Below are 27,789 nucleotides of genomic sequence, written 5' to 3'. Positions count from 1 at the left end.
TTAGTACCTACCTATAAATATTTGAGATAGGTTAGTAGTATAATAACATCTGTGGCAGTATAATTTATTCTGATTGTTTACATCTTTCACTATGTGACAAAGTAATTATTATTATTACAAAATAAAATAATAGAATATTGTTTAAAATAATTTTAATACAGTCATCTGGTTTACTTATTGTTCTTAGGTCATCTGTGGGCGACACTGTTAGTCTATACTGTTATAAGTACGACATACCGTGTGTCATTATGTGGCATCATTACTTCTAAAGGAATGGACTGATTATAATACATTTTTTTTTGTTTGAAAGGTAATCGATGTAGTTCACAGTTGCAATTTAATAGTTTTGTTTTATTCGGGAATATTTAACATTTTCAGTATTCTAATTATGGCGACAAGTAACATGAAGTTTTATTACTTCTTATTCGGTTCAATTAAAAAATCTATTTAAGATTTGCTGAATTCCATTACTATAATAAATAATAATATTATGAAATAGTTGGAAATATTGGAAAACTGCAAGATTGTGATATCCCGAAGTAGACGTAGCGTCCCGGTTAAGTTCGTACAACGCCGAGCGTCCCGAATATTCCCGACAGCCGCGCGTCGCCGCCATTGTGGCGCCAGTTTTGGCGCCAAAGCTCCTGCAGTGGTCGGGGGTGCGTTCACGAAGGTTGTTACTCTGACCTATATTTGTCTAAATGACACTATCCCCTTTATGTTATAGTATAGAGCCACGCAAAAACTACGGATCGCTAAGATCTTTATTCATTTGAACTCAATGTATGTGATCTACTTATTATATTATTGTACTAGATAATTCTGTTGAACTTATTTATTTATTTATTTATTAGGTTACTAAGAAGGTTAAGTCCAACACAATAACTAACATATTTGCTGTATCCCAAGTAAAACAATACTTTTAGATTCTGGTCATACATGCTTTTGGTCAAAATGACTATAATCTTCTACAAGTAAAGATAGAGAAGATAGAGTATAGAAATAGTTATAAAAATTACGTATTTCTGGGGGCATTTCTATTTACTTTAATAGTTTCGGCTCTACACGCACACCGCCCCAAATTTTGAAAATGAAAATAGAAACTGATAACTAAATTTCAGATACAGCAGTTGAATTTCTTTCTAGTTGTTTTCAGTTCAAGTAGCTAAAGTATTACTTGCATAAGTGGCTAAAAGTGTCCCATATGCATTAATCATTTTTACTTTAACTTTGACTGCGTATTTATTTATCGTATGCTATTTGATTATCATGTTTATTTATAAATAAAAAAATATAAGTGGCAAAGAAAGGAGGGCAGTGCTATTCAGGGTGTATCTTTACAGTCATTTTGGCATAATTACAATGGTATCCATTATAATCCTATACAGCGGAGAATGGAGAATATAACATTAAAAACTACTCATAGTTATTACCAAGTGATTTAAAGTCACTAAACAAGCGAACTGTCAAGAGAGCCACCTACTTTTTATGCTAATAGCGGGTCCCTTACCGACCTACAGTTAATGCGTTCCGTGCACGCGCGACCCATCGACACTGCCCATAGACTAGGAGGAGATAGAGGTAAACGACCTTTATGGCGGCTAATCACGTTCGCTAATTGCAGAAAAACGTTTCAAAACATATTATTTACTTGCAATTAAATTTTATAACTATATTCTAAACTTGGATTTTATGTTAGGAGAGCGTAGTGGCCGTGGTTGGGAGTTCAAAATTGTCCGGCACAAAATTACTGTTCGAGCATATTTACTGAGCAAAGCCACTCTCTAAACTATTACTTAAATGACATATATAAAGGTTCATGTTGGCAACAAATTCGGTTGAATTTCTTGCCAGTTCTTCTCGATTGAATCTTTAGCCTGATTTGATGGTAGGAAAAAACATTAATACAAAAACTTGAACGACATAACTGATTAAGATGTCCTACACAAATGAATTTTTTTTTTTTAATTTAATTGTATTATGTGTATATATACGATGTATATATATATGTGCCTTCTAGTTGTATACCGTGAACAACTTTATTCTGAAGCTTATGATTGCTTACTAGTATTAGAAAGTCTTGTTTTGTAGTGTAGCTTGAAATTGACTTGAAATAGTTAGGGCTAACAATTTCAGATAAGAACTCATTTCATATATACTTCTTAAGGCGTCATTTTAAAGTATTCCGGTATTGACATTATTTTGGGCTTATAATTTGTATTTTAGGCAAGATTGGAATGAAAATATCATTTCCTTTAAATATCTAAAGCGTGATTCTTTCCTAATATTGATAAGGTATCAAGGCTGTAAATTGACCAATAGCTAAAACGAAATCAATATAATTACTAACAAAGTATAGCCACAAAAAGTCAGTGAAATAATACCAAACTACTTGCATTCAGCGTACAACGGTACTCAGTCGGTACTACGCTGGGCCAAAACAAATTCCAGTTGGGCTGCCATACACAATGCTGGTACATACGGAGTGCGTTGACGCGACTAATCCGAGGCACGCCTCGCGCTTCGCCATGTTTTTATTACTGGCATATAGGGTCAAATAGCCGGTTTACCTACCTGTTCACGGACCGTTTTACGAAAAACTCCGATAATAAACATTTAAAAGCATGGAAAGAGTTTATTTTGAATGAAAATGCGTGACTATTATATCTTTCACATTAGGGTATCCTATATAGTAACTCGTAGTGTAATTATTACACTATCACATACCGTAGATTAATTAGACATGTCATAAGTGTCTGCAATGGACCTACATGAATAACGATATTTTGAACTGAATTGAACTGAATTTGTTCTTTCTGGCTGATAGTTTTAATTTCATAAACAGAACTTACAGAACACATTCATTAATGATCACTAAGCTGATGAATTTGATTCGGACAATGTCAGTTGACTTTTAAGAAATAAATTAGTGTTATTATATTAAAGTGAGTTTGAACTTCCTACTGTTCCTTTAAGCAATGAATAAATTAATAATAATGTTTTATTTTTAAAAGCTACGTAACTTAAAGACTACAGTTCTACTAATTGGTCGTGAACTGACCATTTGACCCTATATTTATTTTTTTATTCTATACCTCGACCAGTCATAAGGCCTCAACGAAATCTTATTACGTGTGTATTTGAGTTTTAGTTGCCGAGATAGACTTTATATAAAGTCGTCTTCGTGAGTGATGTTTCAGCCGTCAAGAAGCTTGCGAGACAGCGTCGTGATCTTCCAGCAATGGATAATAACCCCAACTTTTTAATAATAATAATAATTATCACAGACCCATCAAATCCCACTGTAAGCAGAGCTTGTGTTATAGGGACTAGACAACTGATATAAATACCTAGATCTTATATACATAGAAAACACCCAGACCGATACAAACAGTCATACTCATGAATACAAATGTTTGTACTGTGGGAGGAATCGAACCCGCGACCATCGGAAGTAAAGCGGTGTGCAAAACCGCTAGACCACCTGGACCGTCCATAAAGGCGTTATAAGTATGTGTAGTGTGCAGTGTGCGTAGTGTATAATACATCTTTTTAGTATATTCCGCACTCCCAGCCCTCAAAATATAGGTCTGACCTAGTTAGTTTGTTAATACTGATAACAGAAATGAAATTCATTCAATGTTAAGTCTATAAATCTTTACCAGTCATTCACTTTATTTGTAGAAAATACCGCATGGTGTTAACTCCGCCAAATGTACTGTTACTTTTTGTAATGTGCACATTAGTTGTATAAATAAAAAAAAAAATTATTTAACAAATAATTAATTAAGTTCGAATCATACCAACACCAAAAGTATAAAGTGACCCTGATGATTGAAGCACAAAAAACAAACCATAATCCTAAAATGGCTATAAATACGCCTTCGACTTGAATGCAATGTTGATACAAAGTAGCTACTCCGACCTGAATTCAACTTTGTAGTAACAAATAATAGTAAGATGTGTCAGGTGCAATGTTATTCACTACATCGATATGAAAGTGCCTATCTCCATTTGGTATGACAGTCGTGGATGTGTCTTTAGTAACTTGAAACTTATTTTTTTTAAGCTGTTGATTAACAACAGCCTAAAAAATAAGTTTCAAACTTCTAGCTTTAAAATGACGATAATTCCATACATGCTTCTACCTCCGCTTTCAAGCCTTTACAATATCACTCCCAATAACCTAAATGAATTCCTTTTTCGAATTAAAAACTAGCTTATGTTCATTCTCAGGGTCTAGACTAACTGTATATCAAATTTCACTTAAATCGGTACAGTAGTTTTAGCGTGAAAGCGCGACAGATAAGAGTTATTTTTGCATTTATAATATTAGTAAGGATTTAAAAAATGCAGTGTCTGTTGTGCAGTTCATTCCAACCTTGACATTGGCAAAATCTCCGGTGGAGCTATAATATTAATAAAAAAGTTATTAATAAAAATAAAATCTTACGCTGTCCGTTAGCGGCGCAATGGTGGCTGCTTCTAAATCCAGTTCGCAAAGAAATTCCTTCGATATCGGTGATATTGTGACCAACTGGTCAAATATTGAATAATCCACCTTCGATGACCACTTTATGACAGTAGATTAATGAATATTAATTATAAGTTAATTTAAAAAATACTGTACTAACAATTCATTGAGATTGTGTAAAATACAGTAGAGCGTTTTCGAAGACTGTTATAATCAATCAAATATTTAAATTGATTTGTAGTTTTTTAAATACTAAATTTACTTATTAAAGAATATCTTAGAACTGTTATAATAATAAGTTTACAAATAATAAGGTTTATAACAAACACTCATAGTCAACGGTTAAAGAACTAATGAGTAGTGAACAAACCAAGGAGTACAAGGAGATCTCATTTAACGATTTAACCCATGACCTATTAATTTGATACTTACATTGACCCTACGTAATTATTCAGTTTCTCCTTATCATGTTAATAAGTAACCAGGGACTAAATAACCCAATAGTAAGACGCCTGGAAGGTATAGAGCTTGTTTTGTTTTTGTTGAGTGAGTCTCGGTGGTCTAGCGATTTAGCACACCGCCTAACTTCTGAGAAAAACGTCTTCATGTAGACAAGAAAATTAACAATTTTGGAAGCTATCCAGAAAGTTCTTAATGACAATGATTCTCAAATTTTCTAAAAATAAGGTTGTTGCGGATTGGGTTCCTCGCACGTTACGCATGAGTGTGATTGTTTTTATTGGTGTTTTCTATGTATATTATGTATGTATTTAAGTATTTACAATCATTATTCTAGCACCTATTACACAATTTTGCTTAGCTAATATTATTGCCCTGTTTCGGTTTTACAAGAATGCTCATAACTTTTTGAGTTTCTTATTATTGAGACGGTAACAGCTAGAATGCTGTTACCCTCGACTTTGTCTGCTTTTTTAGATAAAATATAGTCTAAATCTCATTACTATCCGTTCTGTCATTTAATTGTACAATCTAACAAACAGATACCAGAGACACTTTCGAATTTGTAATATTAGTATGGATGTTAGAGTTAATACATTAAAGTGGCAAATTACTGTTTTATAACATACTTCTATTTTATTGGGGGGTTTGGGCAATTGTCAGGTGCTTGGACCTGTAGCTCTGCGACCTACATAAATCTATTGTGCTCGCCCTTTATTAGAGTTCACTGCCTAGATCAATCAGGGACAAGGATTGAAGGATACTCTTAGGAGCGATGGTTTTTATCTCCTCAGGAGAGAGTGTAAACTTTCCAAGGTTATATACGTAATATATCCTATGCATGAGTGGGTTACAACCATACAGGATGTGTAGTGGCGTTTCCTCTTCAGTTTGCCAAAATCTGCAGATTATAACATACAAGTACGTTTTGCATCAAAGTGCATCCCTGTTACCGACTTATGACGCCCTTTAACTACAGTTGTGTGTTTTTCCTGTATCTACCATCAATTGTTGAATCATTAATTCCTTAATTATTATTAATACGGACGTCACGACAAATATCATGGTAAATAGGTACATATGTACCTACATATGTATATTGCATATAACAATGCGTCCATTGGTCGTTGATATTTTACAGTTATAAAAAGGAAGTTTGTATTTAGGTAGAGTTGAGCATCTTAACTTAGTATTGTCCTATATTCATTTTAAACTCGAAGTATACTTAAAGGTTTTGAGTTCGAATTTTGAAAAAGAAACGCCTGTAATTATATATCTTATTGACTCTCAGGTGATAATTGTAATGGCAAATAAGCTATTGGTACAGGACGGCATGTTCGATCCACCTCTAACAAGTAATACCCCTAATGTAATATATTGTAAGATATGTTACAGTATATTACATTATTATACATAGATATTAAAATAACCGCATCTCGGCCTAAAAATTTTACTTACTTCCCTGGGCTAATCTGATTTGACTCCTCTTCACCATTGGGACAGAAGTTTGTCAGAAAAACCGTCTCTGAAAAATGCATCCACTCTTCTTCAACATAGCGTGTTCGCACGAAGTATAATATATATTATATACTAATTTTGAGTATCTCATTTATAAAATATTTTAAATAGTTTTTATATTTCAATATTAATTATGAAATTTCACCACCCTATCTCTGATCAACGCGACGGTTGACTGGCAGGCATTAATTGGACTGGATCAGGCATTAAGTCCACCATGTATACAATTTTGTGTTCAAAATAAAAATATGTAAATAAAATAAAAGACAATGGTAACATTAAAATATATTTTTACTAGAACAATATTTTATTACAAAGTATAAGACAAATTACTGGTACCTCGTATCGTACGAGTCAAGGTGGGAATAAGCAAAAAATCATTAAAAATTTTATATTAATGTACATAGCAATATAAACTCTGTATAGTAAATACTAGAAATCAATTTAATTTCAAATGCTTTGTACAATACTATGAATGGTATCACAGGACTAAATCTTATGGTTAAATAATCTATAACATTTTTCAATACCAATACAAATATGTTTCATATATATACGGTTAAAATTAATAATTAGTTTATGGGATGCCTTTTAAAATTATTAATTTTAGCCATACTATAAGAATGCAAAATCTAAACCTATTTTTTTTTCTACAAAACTGTTTTGTACTTTTGTTACAAGCTTATACATGAAATAAATAGCTAAAAGCCTATTAAAATAACTTATAATGATTATAATTTGGCAGTAGAATTATGTTTGTTCATCTTTTCCTTTTAACCAATTAAAATGAGTATAACCAAATACCAAATAGACGTAATGTATAAGAGGTTTGAACTTTAAGAATTAAGCTTACATTATACCAATTTAAATGTTATTTATTTGTATCAGAAAAAATATGTGTACTTCTTGGCATATAATAAGAAACAATCAATAGTAAAAACAATAATATAATGATGACACAATAAATATGATTGTTAATATATGACTATACTACTACTAACGACTACACTACTATAAAATTGCAAGTTATACATAAAGTATATGTATTACAATAATGTAATTGACATAATTTGTAAATCCTTAAAAATGACTTTATTTACTTTTAAGGATTTACAAATTACGTCGATTATTTTATTGACGTACAACCTATAAACTACGAATCAAAGATAACTAAAAATAGAAGTTATGAATAAAATAAGGTCATTTATAATAAATTCTGACCGATTTGACCAATAACCAACAGAAACTATTATAATCATGTGCAAAGGAATTTACACTAGTTTAAGAAAATCTATCCTTTTAATTGTATTTATATTAATTTTTACACTAATTCGCATTTATAAGTTTCTTTTTTGTATGACCATTAAATAAATGAATATTTGAATTTTCTATCGTAATGAAAAATATGTTGCGTCTAGTTCCGAGCCAGTAGGTATATATAATAATTAAATTCTAGTATTCTTACTAGAATTTAATTATTTGTGTTAAATTCTGGTGAGAATTTAATGCAAATAATTTGATTACAGTTTGTACCTATATGAAATATTTGTAATTGTTTTTTTATATATTACAATATATAAAGAAACATTTTTGGTAGCACCTTTAATGCAGTGTTAAACTGCATCCAAAAAACATCTCTGTTAGAAATAATCATACTGCTATATAATGAATTTTGGTTAAATGAAAATAATTTATATAGTATCAAAGACATTTAATATAAAAACTTTAACTTTATACGTACATAATTGAATCGATGTAACTAGAATATTTTCACTTATCGTAAAAATGTTGGAATGTTAAATGGAAAAGGAAGTATAACGAAGTATCGTTCCCATATGATTGAAAGGTAAACAAACATTTCTTTAGAAATTATTTAAACTGATCACTAAATGAAATAGTGAGACATTTATTTAAATCTTAATTATATCTGTAAGTTCATATATCACCCTTTTTTGTAACAATATTAATTTGAAAATTCAAATATATATTATATTGAAATATAATATATTCTTATGTTATATTTCAATATATTATATTTATAACAATATATTATATCGAAATGAATTAAATAGTATTTGAAAAACAATATCGAGAAAATGATAACAAACTGTATATCGATGAATGAATAAAGATGTAAGAAAAAAATACATAAGTGAAACAAATGAAAATATTGAATACTATAGTCGTGAAGACGACAATTTTTTATTTTGCCTTTTTATAAAATTATAATAGTTTAAGTACCATGTCATAATATTGTTTTAAACTAGTCATGATTTTTATGATTTTACTCTTCATTTTTTGTGTACTGTAAATGTATATTGAATAGATCTCAATTTAATTTGTATGTCATATTGTAGCATCTAAAACGTGGCTATCAAATAAATATTTCGTTTCGTTCATAACGATCGAGCTTATTATCTAACCTTTGGATTATTTGAAGCTTAGGTTTAAGCAAACCAAAACATGCAGAAATATTCTGCATTCACTTTGGCTTAGTACTGAAAAATGTATAACGATTTCATATTAACTAAATTTAAATAAGTAATTTATTGATTAAGAATGTTTCTTTCTTGAAACATTTACATTTCTTTCGTGAAGTGAATGACTGAGAGCGCTGTATCTAGTAGGTAGACCGCACCCTGTATGACACACAAAGCGCCTAACGCCAGGCCCACCTGAAACATAAAACAGGAATATTATGTTTACGCACGACAGCAATGTTTTTTTTTGAATGAAAATTACATTATGGTGTGTGATTGCGCTAACGGCATACGCTGCCGGTTACTAGTGGATGCATAATAGGATAAGCATAGAGTCAGTTAATCTACTTTATGAATTCACCAGGATTTGATTAAGATGTAATCAGTAATTATTGATTTATCCTAAAAAATTTAGTTATAGAATATAATGTATATCGGAAAACAATTTCCAATGAGTAACTTATTCAGTACCGTATTTTTGTAGTATATTTTCTTCTTCACAAATTTTAGCATTAGTCGTTAATTCTAGTAGTTGTAAAACTACTACTATTTTAACACTAGCCCGATATTAAGCAACAGAAGAAATAAAAGAAAAAGATTATTCCCACAAATTTGAAATATGTCAAGTTTTGTAACATACTCAAAAGAACAGTTCTTTGGATTTGAAGAGTTCTTGCTCTTGGCTGAATTTACGATTCGAAGGGTCACTGCAAAGGTTGCACACTTATAGTTTATATAGAGAAGCAGTGGAGATCGCTAATATTTTTTTTTAATTATACACAAAAATACATTAAACATAAAGTACTATAAAAAAACATTACACACACTACCACTAAACCAAAGTATATGTCTGTATGCTTGTGTGTCAAATGCACACATGCATATATACTCCTTTGTGTATTCTTAAAGTCTGTAGTCAAATTAAGAATAGACTAATATTATTTGTTTATAGTTTTACTGAATGTTATATTAATTATGCTTGAATTTCGGCCACTTGACCACCAATTAGTAATTATAGAGAGATGAATTCTACTTACTTGTTTCTCCGAATAGACGAAGTGGAACTGTTGCTCTCCCTGGTATCCCCCCCAGTAGTGGAGGGCGACAGCACCCACTGCGATCCACATGAACACTCCGACGAAGTTCATCACAATATCTGACAGGGCTCTGTAAGGTCCACGAATGCTGTGTAAAATCATATATCTTTTTATCCAATCGTAAGGATGGAATTAATATATCTTTATAACTGTAAGTCCATGACAGACAATTAGGTTAAGTCAAATCTTAAATTGTTTATGGATTTACTAATTATTTTTAAAATTTAATTAAAATAGCATTTTTCCTAATAATATATTTTGATGGATTTAAAATAGGCGATAAACATTTATTCAGATACAAAACCTTATATAATCTTGTACATTAACTAAATTTGACTCTCCAACCTCGTACGTCATAGTATTCTCTGTGGTCTAGCAGTTTAACACTCCGCCTTACCTCCAATGGTCACGGGTTCAATTCTTCACATCTTGATGCATTCATGAGTATGATTGTCTAGGTGTCTTTTTTTGTGTATATTTTGTATGAATTTACAAAAAAAATATTTAGGTATGTCTATTAGTTGCCTAGTACCCATAAGACAAGTCATGCGTAACTTGAGACTAGATGGCGCTGTTTAAATTGTTCTGGGCTATTATTATTATTTTGAACAATTTCTATATACCAAAATCGTTTATAATACTTCTCATACTCAATATATATGGATTGTCTCGTGGCATCTCTACTCGTTCCCCATGTCCGTTAAGTATCTACATAATCACAAACGTATGCTCACCTCTTATGCTCAGTGGTGCCGAAGAAGTATGTGACAACTTGAACCAGAGTGTATATGAGGTATCCCACTATGACCCCTGACGCTACGATCTCAGCGTCAGGATTCTTCTCCTCATTCAGGTTCCAAGTACCACCCACTCCAAGGAACTCGCCATTGTATCCCGTGCGGTACAAAACTAAGATTATGATGTTCAATACCTGGAATGAGATTTATTATTGTTCTATTATTCAATATAATAATAATAGTCACAGGACAATTCACGCAGCGCCATCTAGACAAAAGTTAAGCTACCAAAAGCTTCTGTTACGGATACTAAATAATTGATAAAGCTATAGAGTTTGTTTGTTTGTTTGTTTGAACGCGTTAATCTCAGGAAGTACTGTCTCGAATTGAATTTTTTTTTGTCTTAGATAGTCCTTTTGTCGAGGAAGGCTTATTATATTAGGCTAACCTATATAACATTACGCTACGACTAATAGGAGCGGAGTTGCAATGAAAAATATTACAAAAGGTGAGAAAATGAATCGCAGACGAAGTTGCGCAGGTCAGCTAGTACATAGATATATATTTTAGTACTCAGTAATATGTTTTAGTACTAGTAGTAATAATCGAACTCACGACTATCGGAACAAGCCGTCAATATGAAGGCAATATTTTTAAGAAACTACTTGATTGACCTTTTCTGAGATAAAGATAGCTTATCAAATATCTTTTTAAGAAATTTCAATAAAATTAGTTTAGTCATTTAGTTGTGAAAGGGTAACAAACAGACAGATATACATCGCATTAATAATACTAGCTGTTACCCGCAACTTTGTTTGCAGTAACTTTCCCCGATATCGCACACCATCCAGATTATTTTTTAAGATAAAAATTAACTATATCTGTCCTCGTAATACCATCTATCTCATTTCTTTCACTTCGTTTCAAATTGTAAAAATGTAACAAATAGACAGACAATATATATATATATATATATATTTCACATATATATATATAGTATTGATATGGATCTCTAATCCACCGTCCACATATAATATTTTGACTTCGAATGTTATATTTTAAAAAATATTTCGGGAGATTAAGATGTAATTATTAAAATATTATAATTAAATTAAATTTTAAATAAAGATTATAATTATAAACCAACGTTCAATTGTTTGACAGTAGAATCATTTCTTAATTAGTGAAATAAATGAGCATATAGGATGTATAATGCATTATTTCATAGTCTTTATGATTAGTAATATCTACTTCCTGTTATTTCCCTTCCATAGTTGAATTCTCGTCAGTGACTAATCGCGTTAATCAAGTTATCATACTATGATAATGCTTATCATGATATCAAAACTGTTTCATCCATTTCTTTGTAAAATATGTCTATACCTATGTATATTACTATACATACACCATATTAATACTATAAATGAATGGCTGATCATACTTTAATCTTACGTGAAGATAGGTTAAATCACCAAGAAGAACTTTGGCTGTCTTTAACTAAAAATACCAGATAAAGTCGCAGTTTACAGCTATATCATATATTTTTGTAAGGTTTAGAAATATAAATAATGTTTATTCAAATAGACTCAATAAAAGAATGTTTTTTTTATTCGACCGGTAATTCAAAAAGCAGGTTAAGCTAAAAAGATTGTCCTTGTTGGACACTTGCATGTTGCTCTTTTAAAAAATATTGTTCTATTTTACAAATTTAAGATTTTGTGTGACTAAAAATTATAGCCTTAAGACATTTCTAAATAGTCGATCTAGAAATATATCTAACTTAGACAGCTTTCACTAGACTCTTTAATCGAGCATGCACGAGGCTCATGAAAGTAGAAAAACTTAGATGTAAAACTGGCCAATGGGACTAGAGTACATATTCGAATCTTCGCGCAGTACAGCAGTTTTCATGAGTATGATTATTTGTATTATTCTGGGTGTTTGCTATGTATAAGTATGTATTTAAGTATATATGTTAGTTGTATAGTACTCATAACACAAGCTCTGATTTGTTTGGAACTATAAGTTGCTATGAGAATTGTCCAGGGTTTTTATTATTGTCAACATTATGTATAACTTAGTTAAAAGACTCATCGCAAAGTTGGAACCGATAGCTATTAACTTATAATAGAAATACTAAAGCAGCACAATAAAAGTACGCATTTTACTTCATATAGCACATCTATCTGTAAATCGATAAGTGGTATCATACGCTTGATAAGAATACCTACTGATAAGTATTGACTACAGTTTTTCAAGTAAATAATTATTAAAGTATTGACATAATTATACATTGCATAGTTAGTAATATTTGATATTAAATTAAAATACAATTTTATTAGAATAAGGATATTGTTGTGCTAAGTTATCATCTAAACTTATGTTTATTTTTATACAAATATTTTTATGACTGTATACGGAAATTTAATGAATTTACTATAATAATTATAATAACCCTGGACAATATATACAGCGCCTAAGTTAGCAGAGCTTGTGTTATGGGTACTACACTTAAATAAATGTTTGCACCGTGCAAGGGATCAAACCCGCGACTACCGGGTGTGAAGGGGTATGCTAAATCGCTAGATCACTGAGACCGTTAAAGTATGATCTCGTATTTCTTATCAATTGTTTCGACATCATCAGATTTAGTTTTTGTTCTTTATTTTTGAGTAAAATAAATGAATGAAATGAATATATAATAATAATATTGAGGAATAACAGTTGGTTGTGCAATAATAAACAATGTATGATAAGGTAATATCGATCAAGCTATATCTGCATAATGCCAGTACATACATATCATCACGGCTGTTTCCCATTGCGGTAAGCAGAGGCTAACTCTTGCCTCGATTCATGGTACAATTGTTTCGACTTTATCTGACATTTCTCAACTCGTGCGAGTCGAGATGCTGTGAATGCATTCTACCGCACTCACCCTGAAGAAGACATCCGGATGATTTTGAAAGAATCGTCTTTAACATCTTTGATGCGTATGTTCTCGTATTCTTGTCTAGAAGACGAGAATATATAATTAATACTTTAAATTCCTGTACAACGAAAGGAAATTAGGGAAGAATACAATAAGGAATACACGCGTCAACACCACTTGAGTCACGTCATCACCCGGAGATTAAGACAAAAATTTGGTGTCAAATATCAAAAAAGTTGAACAAAAAACAAGGTTGGTTAAGAAAAAATTGATCATTTTAGCTAACAACCGGCGGTTTCGTTTCGTGTACCTATTAATTCTCTTGTCCATGCATATGACCTCGTGTTCATAATCATTGTCAAAGAAGCAAAAACTAAATAACATTATACATCTGACCGTCAGTACCACGTAGAGTTCATTGATGACATTTGTTTTTGTTAAATTTTGAAAATCTGTCAAGGAAAACTATCTTATTTCAAAAGAAACATAGCATCATTGAAACCTATTGGTTGTTAGACAAATAAAGAAAACAAATTAAATTTATTCAAATGATTTTCTGATAAAAAATAACCTTTACCATTGCTAAATATATTATTGTATTGTTAGTTTTGGAATAGAATCTATCTATACATATAAAAAAAATTGAAGTGTCTGTTTGTAATTACAAATTAACAGCTTTTCGCTAAATGCATATAAAAAATTGTTGTCTGTTTGTGGTCGCAAATCGCTAAAACGGCTGGACTGATTTTGACGGAACTTTCACCCGCATCTATATAGCTAATGAAAATTATCCTAACTTACTCCTTATGGGAGTAAGTTAGGCAATTTATTTATAAATATAATTTATAAAATGTAAAAATAAGGTAATACCTATCATAGTAAAATTAAAAAAATTCAAAAATAAAACTAGATCTACATTATAAAAAAAAGTTAAATCCACGTGGACGAAGTTGCGGTAACAGCTAGTTGTACCAACAAAATGTAATTTTGTTTTTGCTTATCTATAGCCAATGTTATCAACATAAATTGTTTCAAGTTGAAATCATACTCAAGTATTTATATATCAGTCTTTGCGTATTTTAAATTTGTCATCAAACTAATTCTGCAAAACTTTATTTAGGCAGCCATTACATTTATCAAGGGTTTTAAGTATTTCTGCACTTACAATGTAAGTTTGTACAATGTGTTACAATCTTAGGAGTAAGGTTATTATATCAGTTTTCGTTTCTATAATATATTTATGACCATAAATGTAGATGATGAGATGCACAGTAACAATTATAATGATAAGGGAAACAATATACAAGATATGGTAATATTGATCGACCTAAATCGACATAATGTCAAGTCGACCAAACTAGAAACTAAAAAAGGGAACTAAAAAAAATAATACCGATTATAAAAAAAAAACACCTAAATCAGCTGCATCATTTGGCGGTACTTGAGTTGTATTTTATAAAAAAAATCGTTATTTGAATATTCTGTACTGGCTGTGCACACGGTTTCACCCACATGTTATTTTTATCCTATATGTTATTGATCTATAAGCATATTACGGAAAAGTTTCATTCAAATCCGTTCTGTAGTTTTTGTGTGAAAGAGTAACAAACATACATACTCGCAAACTTTCGCGTTTATAATATTATTAAGATTAACACGATGATTAGACGAGTTTGTATATCGTAGTGAGTCCTCCATTCTAGTCATCTTGATACCACGACCTTATACACTCATCAATCATTCAATCACTCAATCACTCATTAGGTTGTTACTTTCATTGAACTTAGGGTCATGTAACTAAACATGTAAGGCGTTTTACCTAATAAAGTCATGTGAAAGTGGCGAGAAAAAATCTAATCTGTCAATCTTAAAACTGAAATCTGATGATGACTTAATTGATGAGATATTTTGTATAGACATTATATAATGTACATACTAAAATAAAAAAAAGAAATTCAGTGGAGTTTCTAGCCAGTACTTCTTAATCGAATCTGTATACTGAACTGGTCGGTTGGAAAAATATCATTACAAAAACTTTACTTCATAAGGGGTTAAAATGTCCTACATGTTTACATGATTTTTTATGTAAGTGTAGGTAAGTCTAAGCCACTGTATTGGGTTGACTAGAACATCTCTTAAGTACGCAAATAACTAGTAAACCAGTATTAATTAAGTATTAGTCAAATTACTTGTTTTAATACTAAGTCTATATTAGATTTTAAAATGTGACGATATTTAATACCTTTGTCGATCCGCTCCTTCCCCCTCAATGTGTCATCTAATTTAAGGGTAGGCCCTTACAGATAAATTCACCTTTGCTCCCAGAATTTAACTAATTTTGTAATTGTATTTTAAAATTCAATAAAAGTCTTACTAATATTATAAACTCGAAATTTTCTGAGTATGGATTGATGGATGTTTGTATGTTTGTTACTCTTGCACGCGGAAACTATAGAACGGATTTTGATACTGAACTTTACGGTAATGTAGCTTATACATTAGAATAATATATAGGCTATATAATTTAAAAAAATATGTAAATTTGGGCGAAATATAATGATAAATGGCAAATTAAGTGAGATGCGTCTACATCATTCGTCTACAAATTAAGTGAGTTGCTCGGATCAGGTAGTAATAATAAAAATTAATAAATATATCTTATAGGTAAGTATATTGGAGCACCCACATCTCACACCGGATGACTGCATTTAGTTAGGATCATATTAGTCATAGAGGTCGGGTCATGAGTTAACTCACGCTCGTAACTCATGTCCGCGCCACAGAATATGTAATACAGTATTGTAATAAGTAACTCCGAAATATCTGTCAAAAATGTATTTGTCAGATATTTTATTTAAAAAACTGTCTTTGTAACGGAATGATATTTCACAAGTTCTTTCCTTGAGATTATTTGAGAACCGTCTGTTTTATATGTTGGTTTTTATTTTAAATTTTTTCATTTTAGTTAATAAATTAATAAAATTTCAAGTAGTTATTTTTAATCATCTTTAAAACAAAAGCCTTCACTAATTCTAGACCGATTGTCATCATTTTTGTATGTAATCGTTATAAATATAGATGTACACCCGTATTTTTTCTATTAACGTATAGTTTTTTCGTAATTTAAATCTTAGATACTACTCCACGTTATTAAACATATGTATTGTCCCTTACCCAGTAGTAAATTAAATTTAACTAGTACTTAATTAAAAAATTAACCATTATATTGTGTGTGTGACATGCGAATAGCATGTCATCTTTCATTTGTTTGTTCCGCTACATGTAATATTTGTAAACTTCCTTTGATACACACAGATCAAAGAATTATAAACATGTCGGTTCGTTTATCGATACTTTCGCCGTCGGTTGTCGACGCTGGTGTCTGTAATTCTACAATTAATGCTCTATGTCCGACAGCTGATGATTACAGCTGTAATCGTAATAAAGTTTAATTGTCTTCACTGTTCGCAGGAAACATTGATTCAAACGTTACGACTTCCGAATTAAATAATCTTTTGCAATGATTGTGCCAATCATTCTTAATCTTCTCTCAATTTTGACTAGCTGATAACTTTGTAATGGATAACAATGGAATAGTGCACCCGCCTGCGCTAATGGTGTACGCTGGCGGGCCCCCAGTGGAGGATGATAAGTTGACTATGAGGTCAGGTCAGTTAGCCCATAGTGGCAAATTCACTAGGAATTATGGCTTCCAGTGCGGACCGTGTCTTGTAGCCGTCATCTATGTACACAAACTAGGTATCTGGATATATGTATTAGTATTTTATGTTTTTTAGCAAAAATGTTGATGGTATTAGAAATAAAGTTCCTATTACTCACTATCAGCTATTTAGAATGAAAATAGTAACACATTTTATTATTACTCCGCAACCACACGGATAAAAAATAAATAATCAAAGCAAATTGGTCACGTCTGTAATGGATAGAATAATGGGCATAATCAAGGTAGTCTATACCCTAGAGAACTATTGTTTGTTTTCCTATAACTATAATGGTATTCAATTCAAGGAGCCACGCATACACCATACATCCCATGAATATCAATGAATTCTGGAATGGTCTATATTTTATATAGGTATATAATATGCATACTGTATTTCTATAAGTTATATTTGAAGTAATCTTAAAAAGTCGTCTTCGTGGGTAATTCGTCTACCTTTTCAGCTGTCAAGCAACTTCATTTTCAACCTGTATTTCGGTAGCGCAGGAAATGGTATCAAGGACATTCATCAGATAATATCCGTGATTATATTGTTTTTAAAAGACTTCTATGTATTTCAGTACATCAGCATCTGAACCCTTCCTGATAAGTATTTAGAATTTCTGAACCCCCAAGGGGTGAGGGTTGGGACCTCGGGGTGATCCCCTTTGCCCCGGCACCAACCTCGGGAAACTGGGTTAACAGCCTCTTGGGACGGGTTTCTAAAATTAACTTAAATTCCAAAATCTATGCTAGAGATAAAAAAAATGTTCTGATGTGGTGTATTCCATGTCAATTTGATTACCATAGATGGCGCAGATCGCACTAGTCTTCAATATAGGTAGTACATTAGCCTTCGTGCGTTGTAATGGTGTTAAACAAACACACCTTAACTGATATCAATGGAGTTACTCATAACCAGTGTTGCCAATATGTTTGGTCAAATCACTACAAGGAGTAACAAAAACCACTAGAAAACTATCAAGTTTTTAACCGTGTATCATCAATGAAATTACAAAAAAAAACAATAAATTATACTTTGCGTAAAATGACTAAATCTAAATAAATAATTAAATCTGAATCTAATAAATAGCGACTGTTACGAATATCCTAAAGTCTAGTCTCATAAGTAATATAACTTTCTACGAATTTTGGAAATTGATTTATACATTTTTTTTATTAGAAATTTGGTTACTAAATTTCTATCTGGCTATATAGACATGAATATAGATATTTAGAAAGGTAGTGTATTCGATGTCTTCTATTGTTTGTAAATTTTCCTGCCTTTTACTTTTACCAATTGTATACATATTTTACTTTTGTGTTTCACTATATTTATCAGCGCTGCGTATTAAATCCCTACATTTTTCAGTAACAAATCCACCAGATTTAGTAGTGACAACACTAATATGGCAACACTGCTCTTATCTGTGCCTGTACACATTAATATGTGACTAAGAGTATTTAGGTTTGTTAGTAATACAAATCTTGCAACATCCTTTTTTATGAATTAACTTTAAGATCCTACGTCTACGTGCTGGTAATCTACAAATTGTATTGATTCTGATTACAATATATTAATTCATACAACATTGTTACATATACATACATTATAATAGAGTACATATACATATTATACACAGTTATATTAGAGTTAAGCACTAAGGTCTATGCTTAAGAAACATTTGTAGATTTTGTAGTTGAAAGTTGAAGAGAAAACGCCACTACGCATATTATGTGATTGTAGCCCACTCATGCATAAACGGAATATTCTACTTCGCAAGGATAAAGTGTATACTTTCATACACCCTTTATCCTGAGGATATATAAAACCATTGTTGTTTGGTTTTGTTTGGCATTCCAGTTACGTAAAAGAAATTAAATATCAACAAGGCGAGGCTATCAACTAGATAAGAAAATGAGGCTATAAAGACTGATTAAAGCAAGTAAAAAATATATTGTGCATTATTTACAGTACAATATGTATTACGGTATAAACTTGTGTGTATAAATCTCAAAGTAAAATTCCACAGAGAAATCTCGAAATTTCACAAATACAATTTTTTTATAAGAAATGAACTCTGCCGCGAACCTAACGTAGTATTTATAAAAGAAAAAAAAACCGGAGGAAATGTTTTAAATAAAAGCTGTCTAAAAATGGTCTTCAGTATACAGATTTTTTTATTGGGCGAGGTTTTTTTTTTTAAATTTGAAAATTGGGGCGGGGGAACCAATTCTGTGGGCAATACCAAACAGTCCTCTTGCAATATTGGTCTAAGAATAAGGGTGGAAGTAACTTTTCGCTATATATGACAAATCTGATCTTTTGTTTGTCTATTCTGTCTATAATTCGCAAAAACAATGTCAATCGAACCTTATCAGTTATCTCAACGATAACACTTACATACCTGCTTATAGCGTTTCTACTTAATACGTATTATTTTAATTTTTATTATAAACTTCACTTGAATTTATTGACTCATATACAATTATTCACGGTCTATATATTATTATTACCTGAATTATTCATCTGAAAATGTTATTGTAAATATTTCTGTTATTCTCAGATATTGAGTGTTCAGTTTATTTTGTACTAATGAAGAGAACGAAGTACATACAAAGGATCAGTTTTTGCAAAGCCAATGTAAAGCTCAAATGGTCCATTATGTATATGCACGAGAAACACTAATATTTTGTATGGTATAAGTAAACCGTCTAACCTGAACATTAAATACTGAAAAGATTTGATGTTTAAACCAAAAACAAGGAACATAAAAATAAATAAAAATGAGGACAAACTCAAAAATAATCAAGAATATCAGAGACAATGGCCGACTGACCGACATAGAGAATTGGCAGTAAGATAAGTGGATGCCAACATGAATATTTCTTCCCAAAAACCATCTGATATCGTTTTAGTACATTCAATGTTATGTTATTGTAAGTACCCCTGCCCGTCCCTCAACTCTAGTGTCTCTGTCTCACCTATTACAGCCATCAAGCAGTCGAAATATGATATATAATAGATACCGGCTTGTTAGTGTCAGTAATCTCCACGCGGTTCCCCCTAGAACTCTTAATGATAATTCCTGGTGAATTTGTCACCATAGGGTAATTGACCTGATCACATATTCGTCCTATCATACTCCACCGGTGCCTCGCCAGCGTAAACCGTTAATACAGGCGGGTGCATCATCTGATTTCATCCATTAAAAGAAACGAGACACGTGATGTCCATGGTGCTGTTTAAAAGGCGAGCCTTCAGCATGTTAAACATTCTAATCATTAAATAAACAGTCTTATTCTGTACGCAACGACAACTGCAGATAAGTTTGTACAAAATATCACTATGGTGTTTAACTAATATCTATGTTTTGTTTGAATAATGAATAGTTTTAATGTGAAACTATGAAGAATGATTCATTTTTAAAAACACATCTTGTATATTCATTCATAATGTCTCTCATAGATCGAAGTTACTCATTAATTGTACAAATACACGTGGTATCTATCTGTCTCTTTCTCGCTGTGTTTATTACCCGTACTTTGAATGAAAGATCATAAATTTGAATATGACCAACATAAAAATGCTTTGTGTAATTTATCCAACGATGTAAACACAAGAACAAACTAAGAATTTAAATTAATATGAACGACCACGATACGACTTGCCCTCTACTTTTACTATATATACTGAGCTACTTTTACTGTATATATATTACATTGGATATATACTGAGGATCATGTGAGGGTGGTTATATCAAGTGTTGAGTTCATCTTAAAGCTGATGTTGACAATATCTCTGGGTATCCCGTCTAGGATAACAATCATAACGATATATGAAAATTAAATATTTGTCTTTTAAAATAAAATTATACAGGCTGTTCTCGAAAAAGCCAATTTACATTATTTTTATACTACGACGATGGCAAACAAACATGAGCATGCTCATCTGATGATAAAAGGTTATCATAACCTATGGACACCTGAAACACCAGGGGTGTCACGTGCGCGTAGGCGTCCCTTAAGACACCTTAATATACTTATACTTGAAGAACCCCAGGCTGTAGTCTCTCTAGAAAATCTCGGCAGATAGGTTTAATCTACAATCTAAAGTGTACGCGTTAGGTAGCTCCTCTGAAACCGCATTGTCCGAAACCACTTAGGATTAGGATATTAGGATCCAAGTGGAGTGATTTCATTGGGATTTAGTAAACAAATTCTGTTATTATCAATTCGTCTATAAAATGTACGTTGGTTGTTATTTGAGAAATGTGGCATAATTCGTACCAGAAGGAGATTGAATTGATATTAATATCTTTAAACATTTTTTTATTTTATTTAGTTGTTGAAAGGCTATTTAGTTATCTATCATTATTTTATTATCTATCCGAATATAGGTAATAATAAATATAATCCTTGACGAATTGTCAATGATATAAAATATTAGCAGATCTAGCGGTTTAGCATATCTCACTTCCAAAGGGCGCAGATTCGATTCCAAACTAGTGTTTGGAATCTTTGATAATTTCAAACATATGTATAATTGAATATAATAATTTGTTTAGATCTAGTGTTTTTTATTTATATTATTTAAGTAATTCCATTGTTTAGTATCTATAACACAAGCACAGCTTACTTTGGAACTAGGTGGCGCTGTGTGAGTTGTCTTGAAATATTATTATTATTATTTATTTCGTTTTGTATTGTATTTGTCAAAACAATCTATTCTTCTTTCTCTATAATTTTTACATATACAAGAAAAATGATAGTACATTTTTATTTTTTTGGTAATATTCTACATTTTTTTCATAACCTTGCCACATTTTCGAAGTAATCTATAATCAATTCACCACCATCGAATAAAAAAAAAACATGTACTTACAATTTTGAACGCTTTCACGACTATAGTGGCGACTGTCTGAAGGGAAACCATGTTTCTTTGTTTTTATGTTCACTATTCACTTATTTACCGTTTACCGTCACTCTAACACCTTTTTGTGTTCATGGATAAGTTGTAACTAGTTTTATTTTTCCGATAAGATTACTCATACTGACTATGTTATCTTCTTTATACAGATAACAGTTTGTGATAGCAGGATTTTGCTACAGGTTGAAAATGGTTCAGCTACTAATCATATACGAATTCGAAGAAGAATGATATAATTAACAGTATACGTTTTGTGATTAAGTTTTTCATTATTAACAACGCTAATAATGGAACTGAAAAGCTTATATTTAAGATTAAATTACGTCATTAGTAGGAGTAATGTGAGTAAATTGGCGTCTTTATCATCACAATATTAACGGCAAAGATTTCAATTTTTATCAACAATTGCAAACCATTGCTGACTTATACTTGTATATTTCTTTTATTCCTTGACATCGTTCTGCTCATTTCGTTGCCTGATTGATAAACTTTTATATCAGAGAAAAGATCTAAAAGTACGTAAAGAAACAAAAATAATAACATAAAAAATGCAGTTGAGTTTCTTGCCAGTCAACTGAAGTAGCTAGCCGTATGTATAGAAGAGACCGAAAGGTTCTATGTGGATAAATGATATTGAATTTGAATGGTATCTTCTTCTTTATGGTTTTGTCCACCGCTGTTCTGAACAAAGATAATCTCGAACTACTGCCTTAAATTCTTTAGCCATGAAGTGTGGCGACTGCTCCACCTTTGGCGGCCCTGAATTTTTCCTTGAATTATTAATTGTAAAAGACAATAAATATAACTATATATAAATAATATCTAAGCAAGTATCTTAGATTAAATTAAACTTATATACCGCATAGATTTTGCCAAAAACTCAATTTATGTTTCTGATAGACCTTAGCCTTTGATAGTAATATTAATTTTAAACTTCACTTCCATGCCTATCACATTGAATTCAAATACCAGTGGAATGTGAGCACACAAGTGAAAGAAAGAAAAATGTAATAGTTGAAAGTAAGGGTTTAACTACGACGTAGACAGATAATCTCTCTGACTGACCCAACTGATATGTCAATGTACCTATGTAAGTGAAGGTATTAATACTAATCTATTATACTGGAAAACATAAAAATTTCCACTACCGATGAGGAAATGAAATCACAATTTCATTATGGTACCGACCAACTAGTTTCAATTTGATACCGTGTTTCCTGGAGCCCTTTTTTGGGTCCTCACAAAAATGTTGAAAGTAGTACAGCGGGCCACACTTGCGTGCTAAATACCAGTGGAACCGCGCCGCGCGTGTGTTCAATTGGTTACAGATAATAATATTGTTTGCTTTCTCTAGTTTTTTGCTCAGTTCTATACTAATGGTTACTCGCCACTTGATTTGCTATTTTTTGAGATAAAATATAGCCTTTGTACGTCCTCATGATATTTATATATTAATACGTGGAGCAAAAATTTTCTACTCATTTCTACGAAAATTGCGCGGGCGGAGTAGTATGAAGTTTAGTTTATAGAGAAGGAGTGTAGAATACTACTATTTTGTTTTAAATTATGCAAAATATATATTATATTAATAAAAAATGCATTGCAGATATGTATTTGACACATAAACGTATGTTGTAATAAATACTCTATTGTTTTTGTTAAAATCTGTGATCAAAATTGACAATAGATTAATATTGTTTATCTTTAATATTATTATTCTATAGTCATACTGTATTATAAAATATTATGTTTTTTTTTTAATTAAATACAATTTTCCATAGACATATTCGTTCGTGGAAAATTGTACTTCATACTTTCTTTAAACTCATAATAATGCAAACTTAACAGAGGATAAAATTAATACCCGAAGACAATTATTAAATAGATTTCAGTTATATATTTAATAGTACATGATTCACTATTTCTACATCACTATTTTAGATCATTAGTGTTTGTCAGTGCACAACAAACTGTGTTACACCTTTATTTTATTATTGTGTGGAAATGACTCAGAGGTAACCCTCTTCTCAATATAATTAGTATTTTTATTATTTATTTATGTTATTGTGATACACAAGGTTAAGGTTATACATTATGCTCTTTATGATACCTCAGAAGGTATAATATAGAAGGTATATCGTAATATTTCTCTCCTTCCACTATCATGTACTTTTATCTTATTCCTTACCTATTATTAACTCTAAACATTGTATGATTATAGTTTATTTAGTGTTGTATAAACATCATAATTTATTTATATATAACTTATATTACCAGGCCCCCAACCGAATGTACATTCGGTTGGGGCCTGGTGATCTGTATTACAGGTTATACCTATTTCAGACACCAGCTCTTCATAGCGTAACAACATTTTGAAAACGTTATTGTATTGAACACGCAAAGCGCTGTATGCCTGCTGTGTACGGTAGTAGTGCATGTAGAAATAATGACAATAAGTATTACAATAAGAGGCATATTTAAATAATTTTCTAAAATAAATAAGTATACAAAAGTTATCGCAATAGCCCTGCACCTTTGTTTTTATTGCAAGGATGTTTAGTAATGTTTAGGAAAGTTTCAATTCGTTTCGATTTTCCCAAAATGCCCTTGAGTTCAGTAATCCATTGTATTGTTTCCATTGTTTAGTCAATTGAGAAAATTCTTTCGTTAGTTCCACTGAAATTTTCCAATTAGTGTTTCTTAGTTTACGTTATTTATTATCTCTATATATACAAAACATTGAGACGAGGCGAAAATCTGTTTGTCCGTTTGAACATTAATCATTCACTTTTCAGTCTGCAACTGTACCGCTACTTCATCTCATATATTATTGATGTGCCAAATTGCATGATTTCCAAGACGTTAAGGTGAGAGTGTAAAGAAACAAATTAAATACAACGTCTACATAGCTGAGGTGGACATTTTAAAAAGTTATCAGCGTGACTACCTCTGTCTAACTATTTCTGCCAAGCAGCTAAGTAGTGTTTGATTAAGGGTGAAATAAGTCCAGAAATTTCTAAGATAAGAGGTGTAACATCTTGGTCCTCTGGAATCGCAACACAATAATATCACTGGCGTCACATTAAAACGATAAGTCGTAATGCTGTTACGACGTGCTGTTACGTATATAGGCCACGGTTAGCACTCACCATCAGGTGGGCTGTCAGCTTGTTTGCGCATTTTAATAACATTATCAAATACGTTTTAGCATTTATAATATTAGTTGGATGTTAAATAAGGTTCAATTGATACAAATTCGTAATTATAATTTCAACGTGTAATTATAATATCTACACTAGGTTTAAAATAAAAAGTAAAGTTTATTCCTAGAATAATAATGCCATTAATATACAACTAACCTAAATGCAATTAACAGGATAAAATCTTGTTGGGAAAATGTATAAGCATAGGTGTACGTTTGTGTGTTCGTCGGGATATATCTAAGTCTGAGCTCATCAGGTTAATGCGGCGTTTCTAGCGATACATTTGCTTTTTTTTTTAAGCGCAAAAATAAAAAGCAAAAATCATAAGTATTAACGGTTCTCTTTTATTTTCAGGAACTCGGTCTCGATATCACCAACGAACAGATTGTCGAGCTTGAAGGTGCTATCCATGACATTGACTTTGCTAAAGCGGCAGAACATGAAAAGCGTGTTAGACACGATGTGATGGCTCATGTCCACACTTTAGCTGAACGGTGTCCCCGAGCAGCCCCCATTATTCACCTTGGTGCCACGTCATGTTACGTCGGAGACAACACGGATCTCATCATAATGAAACATGGCTTGGAATTGCTGCTGCCGAGAGTAGCCGCTGTGATTCATCAGCTCGCCAAATTTGCTGAACAGTATAAGTAGGTCTTACTTACAACTAAAATTATTTTCGTATGTTTCTATTACTTAGAATTATTGTTTTTATTATTACCTATGTTTAGATGATTCATATAGTAGTAGAATAAAAGTTTTTTTGTTCAATAATATTTCATATAGGCTTGTTCTATTCGTGGTGTTCATAGCCGTTGAATCCCATTTTTAAAAACTGGTTTTCTATTGTGTTACGTAAAAAAATGTTTAATATCCAATAACGTAAAAGCTGCTGATATAATTGAAATAAGTGAGATGATATATTAATTGCTATATATTTATTTACCTTTCAGATCGCTTCCGATTTTGGGTTTTACACATTTTCAACCCGCGCAACTGACAACCGTTGGCAAGCGAGCATCGCTATGGTTGAGTGATTTCCTCATGGATGAACGTGCGCTGTCACGAGCAAAAGATGACCTCAGATTTCGAGGAGTGAAAGGTACCACAGGAACCCAAGCTTCCTTTTTACAGCTTTTCAAAGGAGATGCTTCTAAAGTCCGAGCACTAGACGAAAAGGTAGCAAAATTGGCAGGTTTCGATAAGCGTTACCTTGTGACAGGACAAACTTACTCTAGAAAGGTTGATTTGGAAGTAGTCTCTGCGTTATCTGGTTTAGGAGCAACGGCGCATAAGATGTGTTCGGATATTCGTTTACTTGCTTCTCGTAAAGAACTTGAGGAACCATTTGAAGCTACACAAATCGGATCTAGCGCAATGCCCTATAAGAGAAATCCTATGCGGTCCGAACGTTGTTGCGCGTTAGCTCGACACCTGATAACACTACAAGCGAACGCTGCTAACACGCATGCAGTACAATGGCTTGAACGTACTCTGGACGATTCTGCGAACCGTCGCTTAACTCTTGCCGAAGCATTCTTGACAGCTGATGCAACTCTTCTTACATTGTTAAATATTTGCCAAGGATTAGTAGTCTACCCGAAAGTTATTGCTCGTCATATAGCACAAGAATTACCATTTATGGCCACTGAAAATATAATTATGGCCATGGTACAAAACGGAGGAGATCGTCAAGTATGCCATGAAAAAATAAGAGTTCTGTCTCACGAAGCTGGAGCACAAGTAAAGCAACAGGGCAAAGATAATGACTTGATCGACCGCGTGAAGAGCGATCCTTATTTTGTCCCAATTATTTCACAGCTGGATAGTATATTGGACGCGTCTACGTTTATAGGAAGAGCTCCCGATCAAGTATCAGAATTTATTGAAGAAGAAGTAAATCCTATAATTTTTAAATATAGCAGTATTTTGGCCGATGCAGAAAAGCCTGCAATCCTAAATATTTGAAGTGAATTATATTGCTGTTAATTACTTAATAAATAATTTTTAATTCTTATTAATATTGTTATGTAAGGATTAAAATTCGGAGAATATTGTTTAAAAATTATATATTTACAAGTTCAAGAGCATTATTTCTATATTTAATATAACCAATATCATACAAAATATCACTATAATACAATGTGTCACATTTTACATGATCTAGACAATGGTAACTAAAGGTCAATCAATAAAATCGAAGTACATACTTAACAAGCATCAAGCTGAGTAAGTACA

At 31.7% G+C, this 27,789-nt stretch overlaps 2 protein-coding genes across 2 annotated transcripts in view; one reads left to right on the top strand and one right to left on the bottom strand.

Annotated features, from left to right (window-relative positions):
* The window catches only part of LOC131846354 (uncharacterized), a 43,672-nt gene extending 21,259 nt beyond the window's left edge, over window positions 1-22,413 (bottom strand). The window contains exons 1-6 of the mRNA XM_059195629.1: window positions 22,304-22,413; window positions 10,763-10,959; window positions 9,969-10,098; window positions 9,035-9,126; window positions 7,591-7,597; window positions 4,454-4,561 (exon numbers count right to left, since the gene is read on the bottom strand). Of these exons, the coding sequence (XP_059051612.1) occupies window positions 4,454-4,561; window positions 7,591-7,597; window positions 9,035-9,126; window positions 9,969-10,098; window positions 10,763-10,959; window positions 22,304-22,354 (585 nt within the window). The 5' untranslated portion in view covers window positions 22,355-22,413. The remainder of the gene's footprint in view (window positions 1-4,453; window positions 4,562-7,590; window positions 7,598-9,034; window positions 9,127-9,968; window positions 10,099-10,762; window positions 10,960-22,303) is intronic.
* Window positions 1-27,614, top strand: part of LOC131846352 (adenylosuccinate lyase-like) — a 51,656-nt gene extending 24,042 nt beyond the window's left edge. Inside the window, exons 2-3 of the mRNA XM_059195627.1 lie at window positions 25,906-26,201; window positions 26,505-27,614. Coding sequence (XP_059051610.1) covers window positions 25,906-26,201; window positions 26,505-27,519 — 1,311 coding nt within the window. The 3' untranslated portion in view covers window positions 27,520-27,614. The remainder of the gene's footprint in view (window positions 1-25,905; window positions 26,202-26,504) is intronic.
* Window positions 27,615-27,789: the final 175 nt, after the last annotated feature.

Source organism: Achroia grisella, unplaced genomic scaffold, assembly GCF_030625045.1.
Source record: "Achroia grisella isolate CSIRO2021 unplaced genomic scaffold, CSIRO_AGI_Agris_v1 utg509, whole genome shotgun sequence".
Taxonomy (NCBI): domain Eukaryota; kingdom Metazoa; phylum Arthropoda; class Insecta; order Lepidoptera; family Pyralidae; genus Achroia; species Achroia grisella.
The sequence above is the reverse complement of the archived record's forward strand: the minus strand, read 5'-3'. Positions and strand labels throughout refer to the sequence as shown.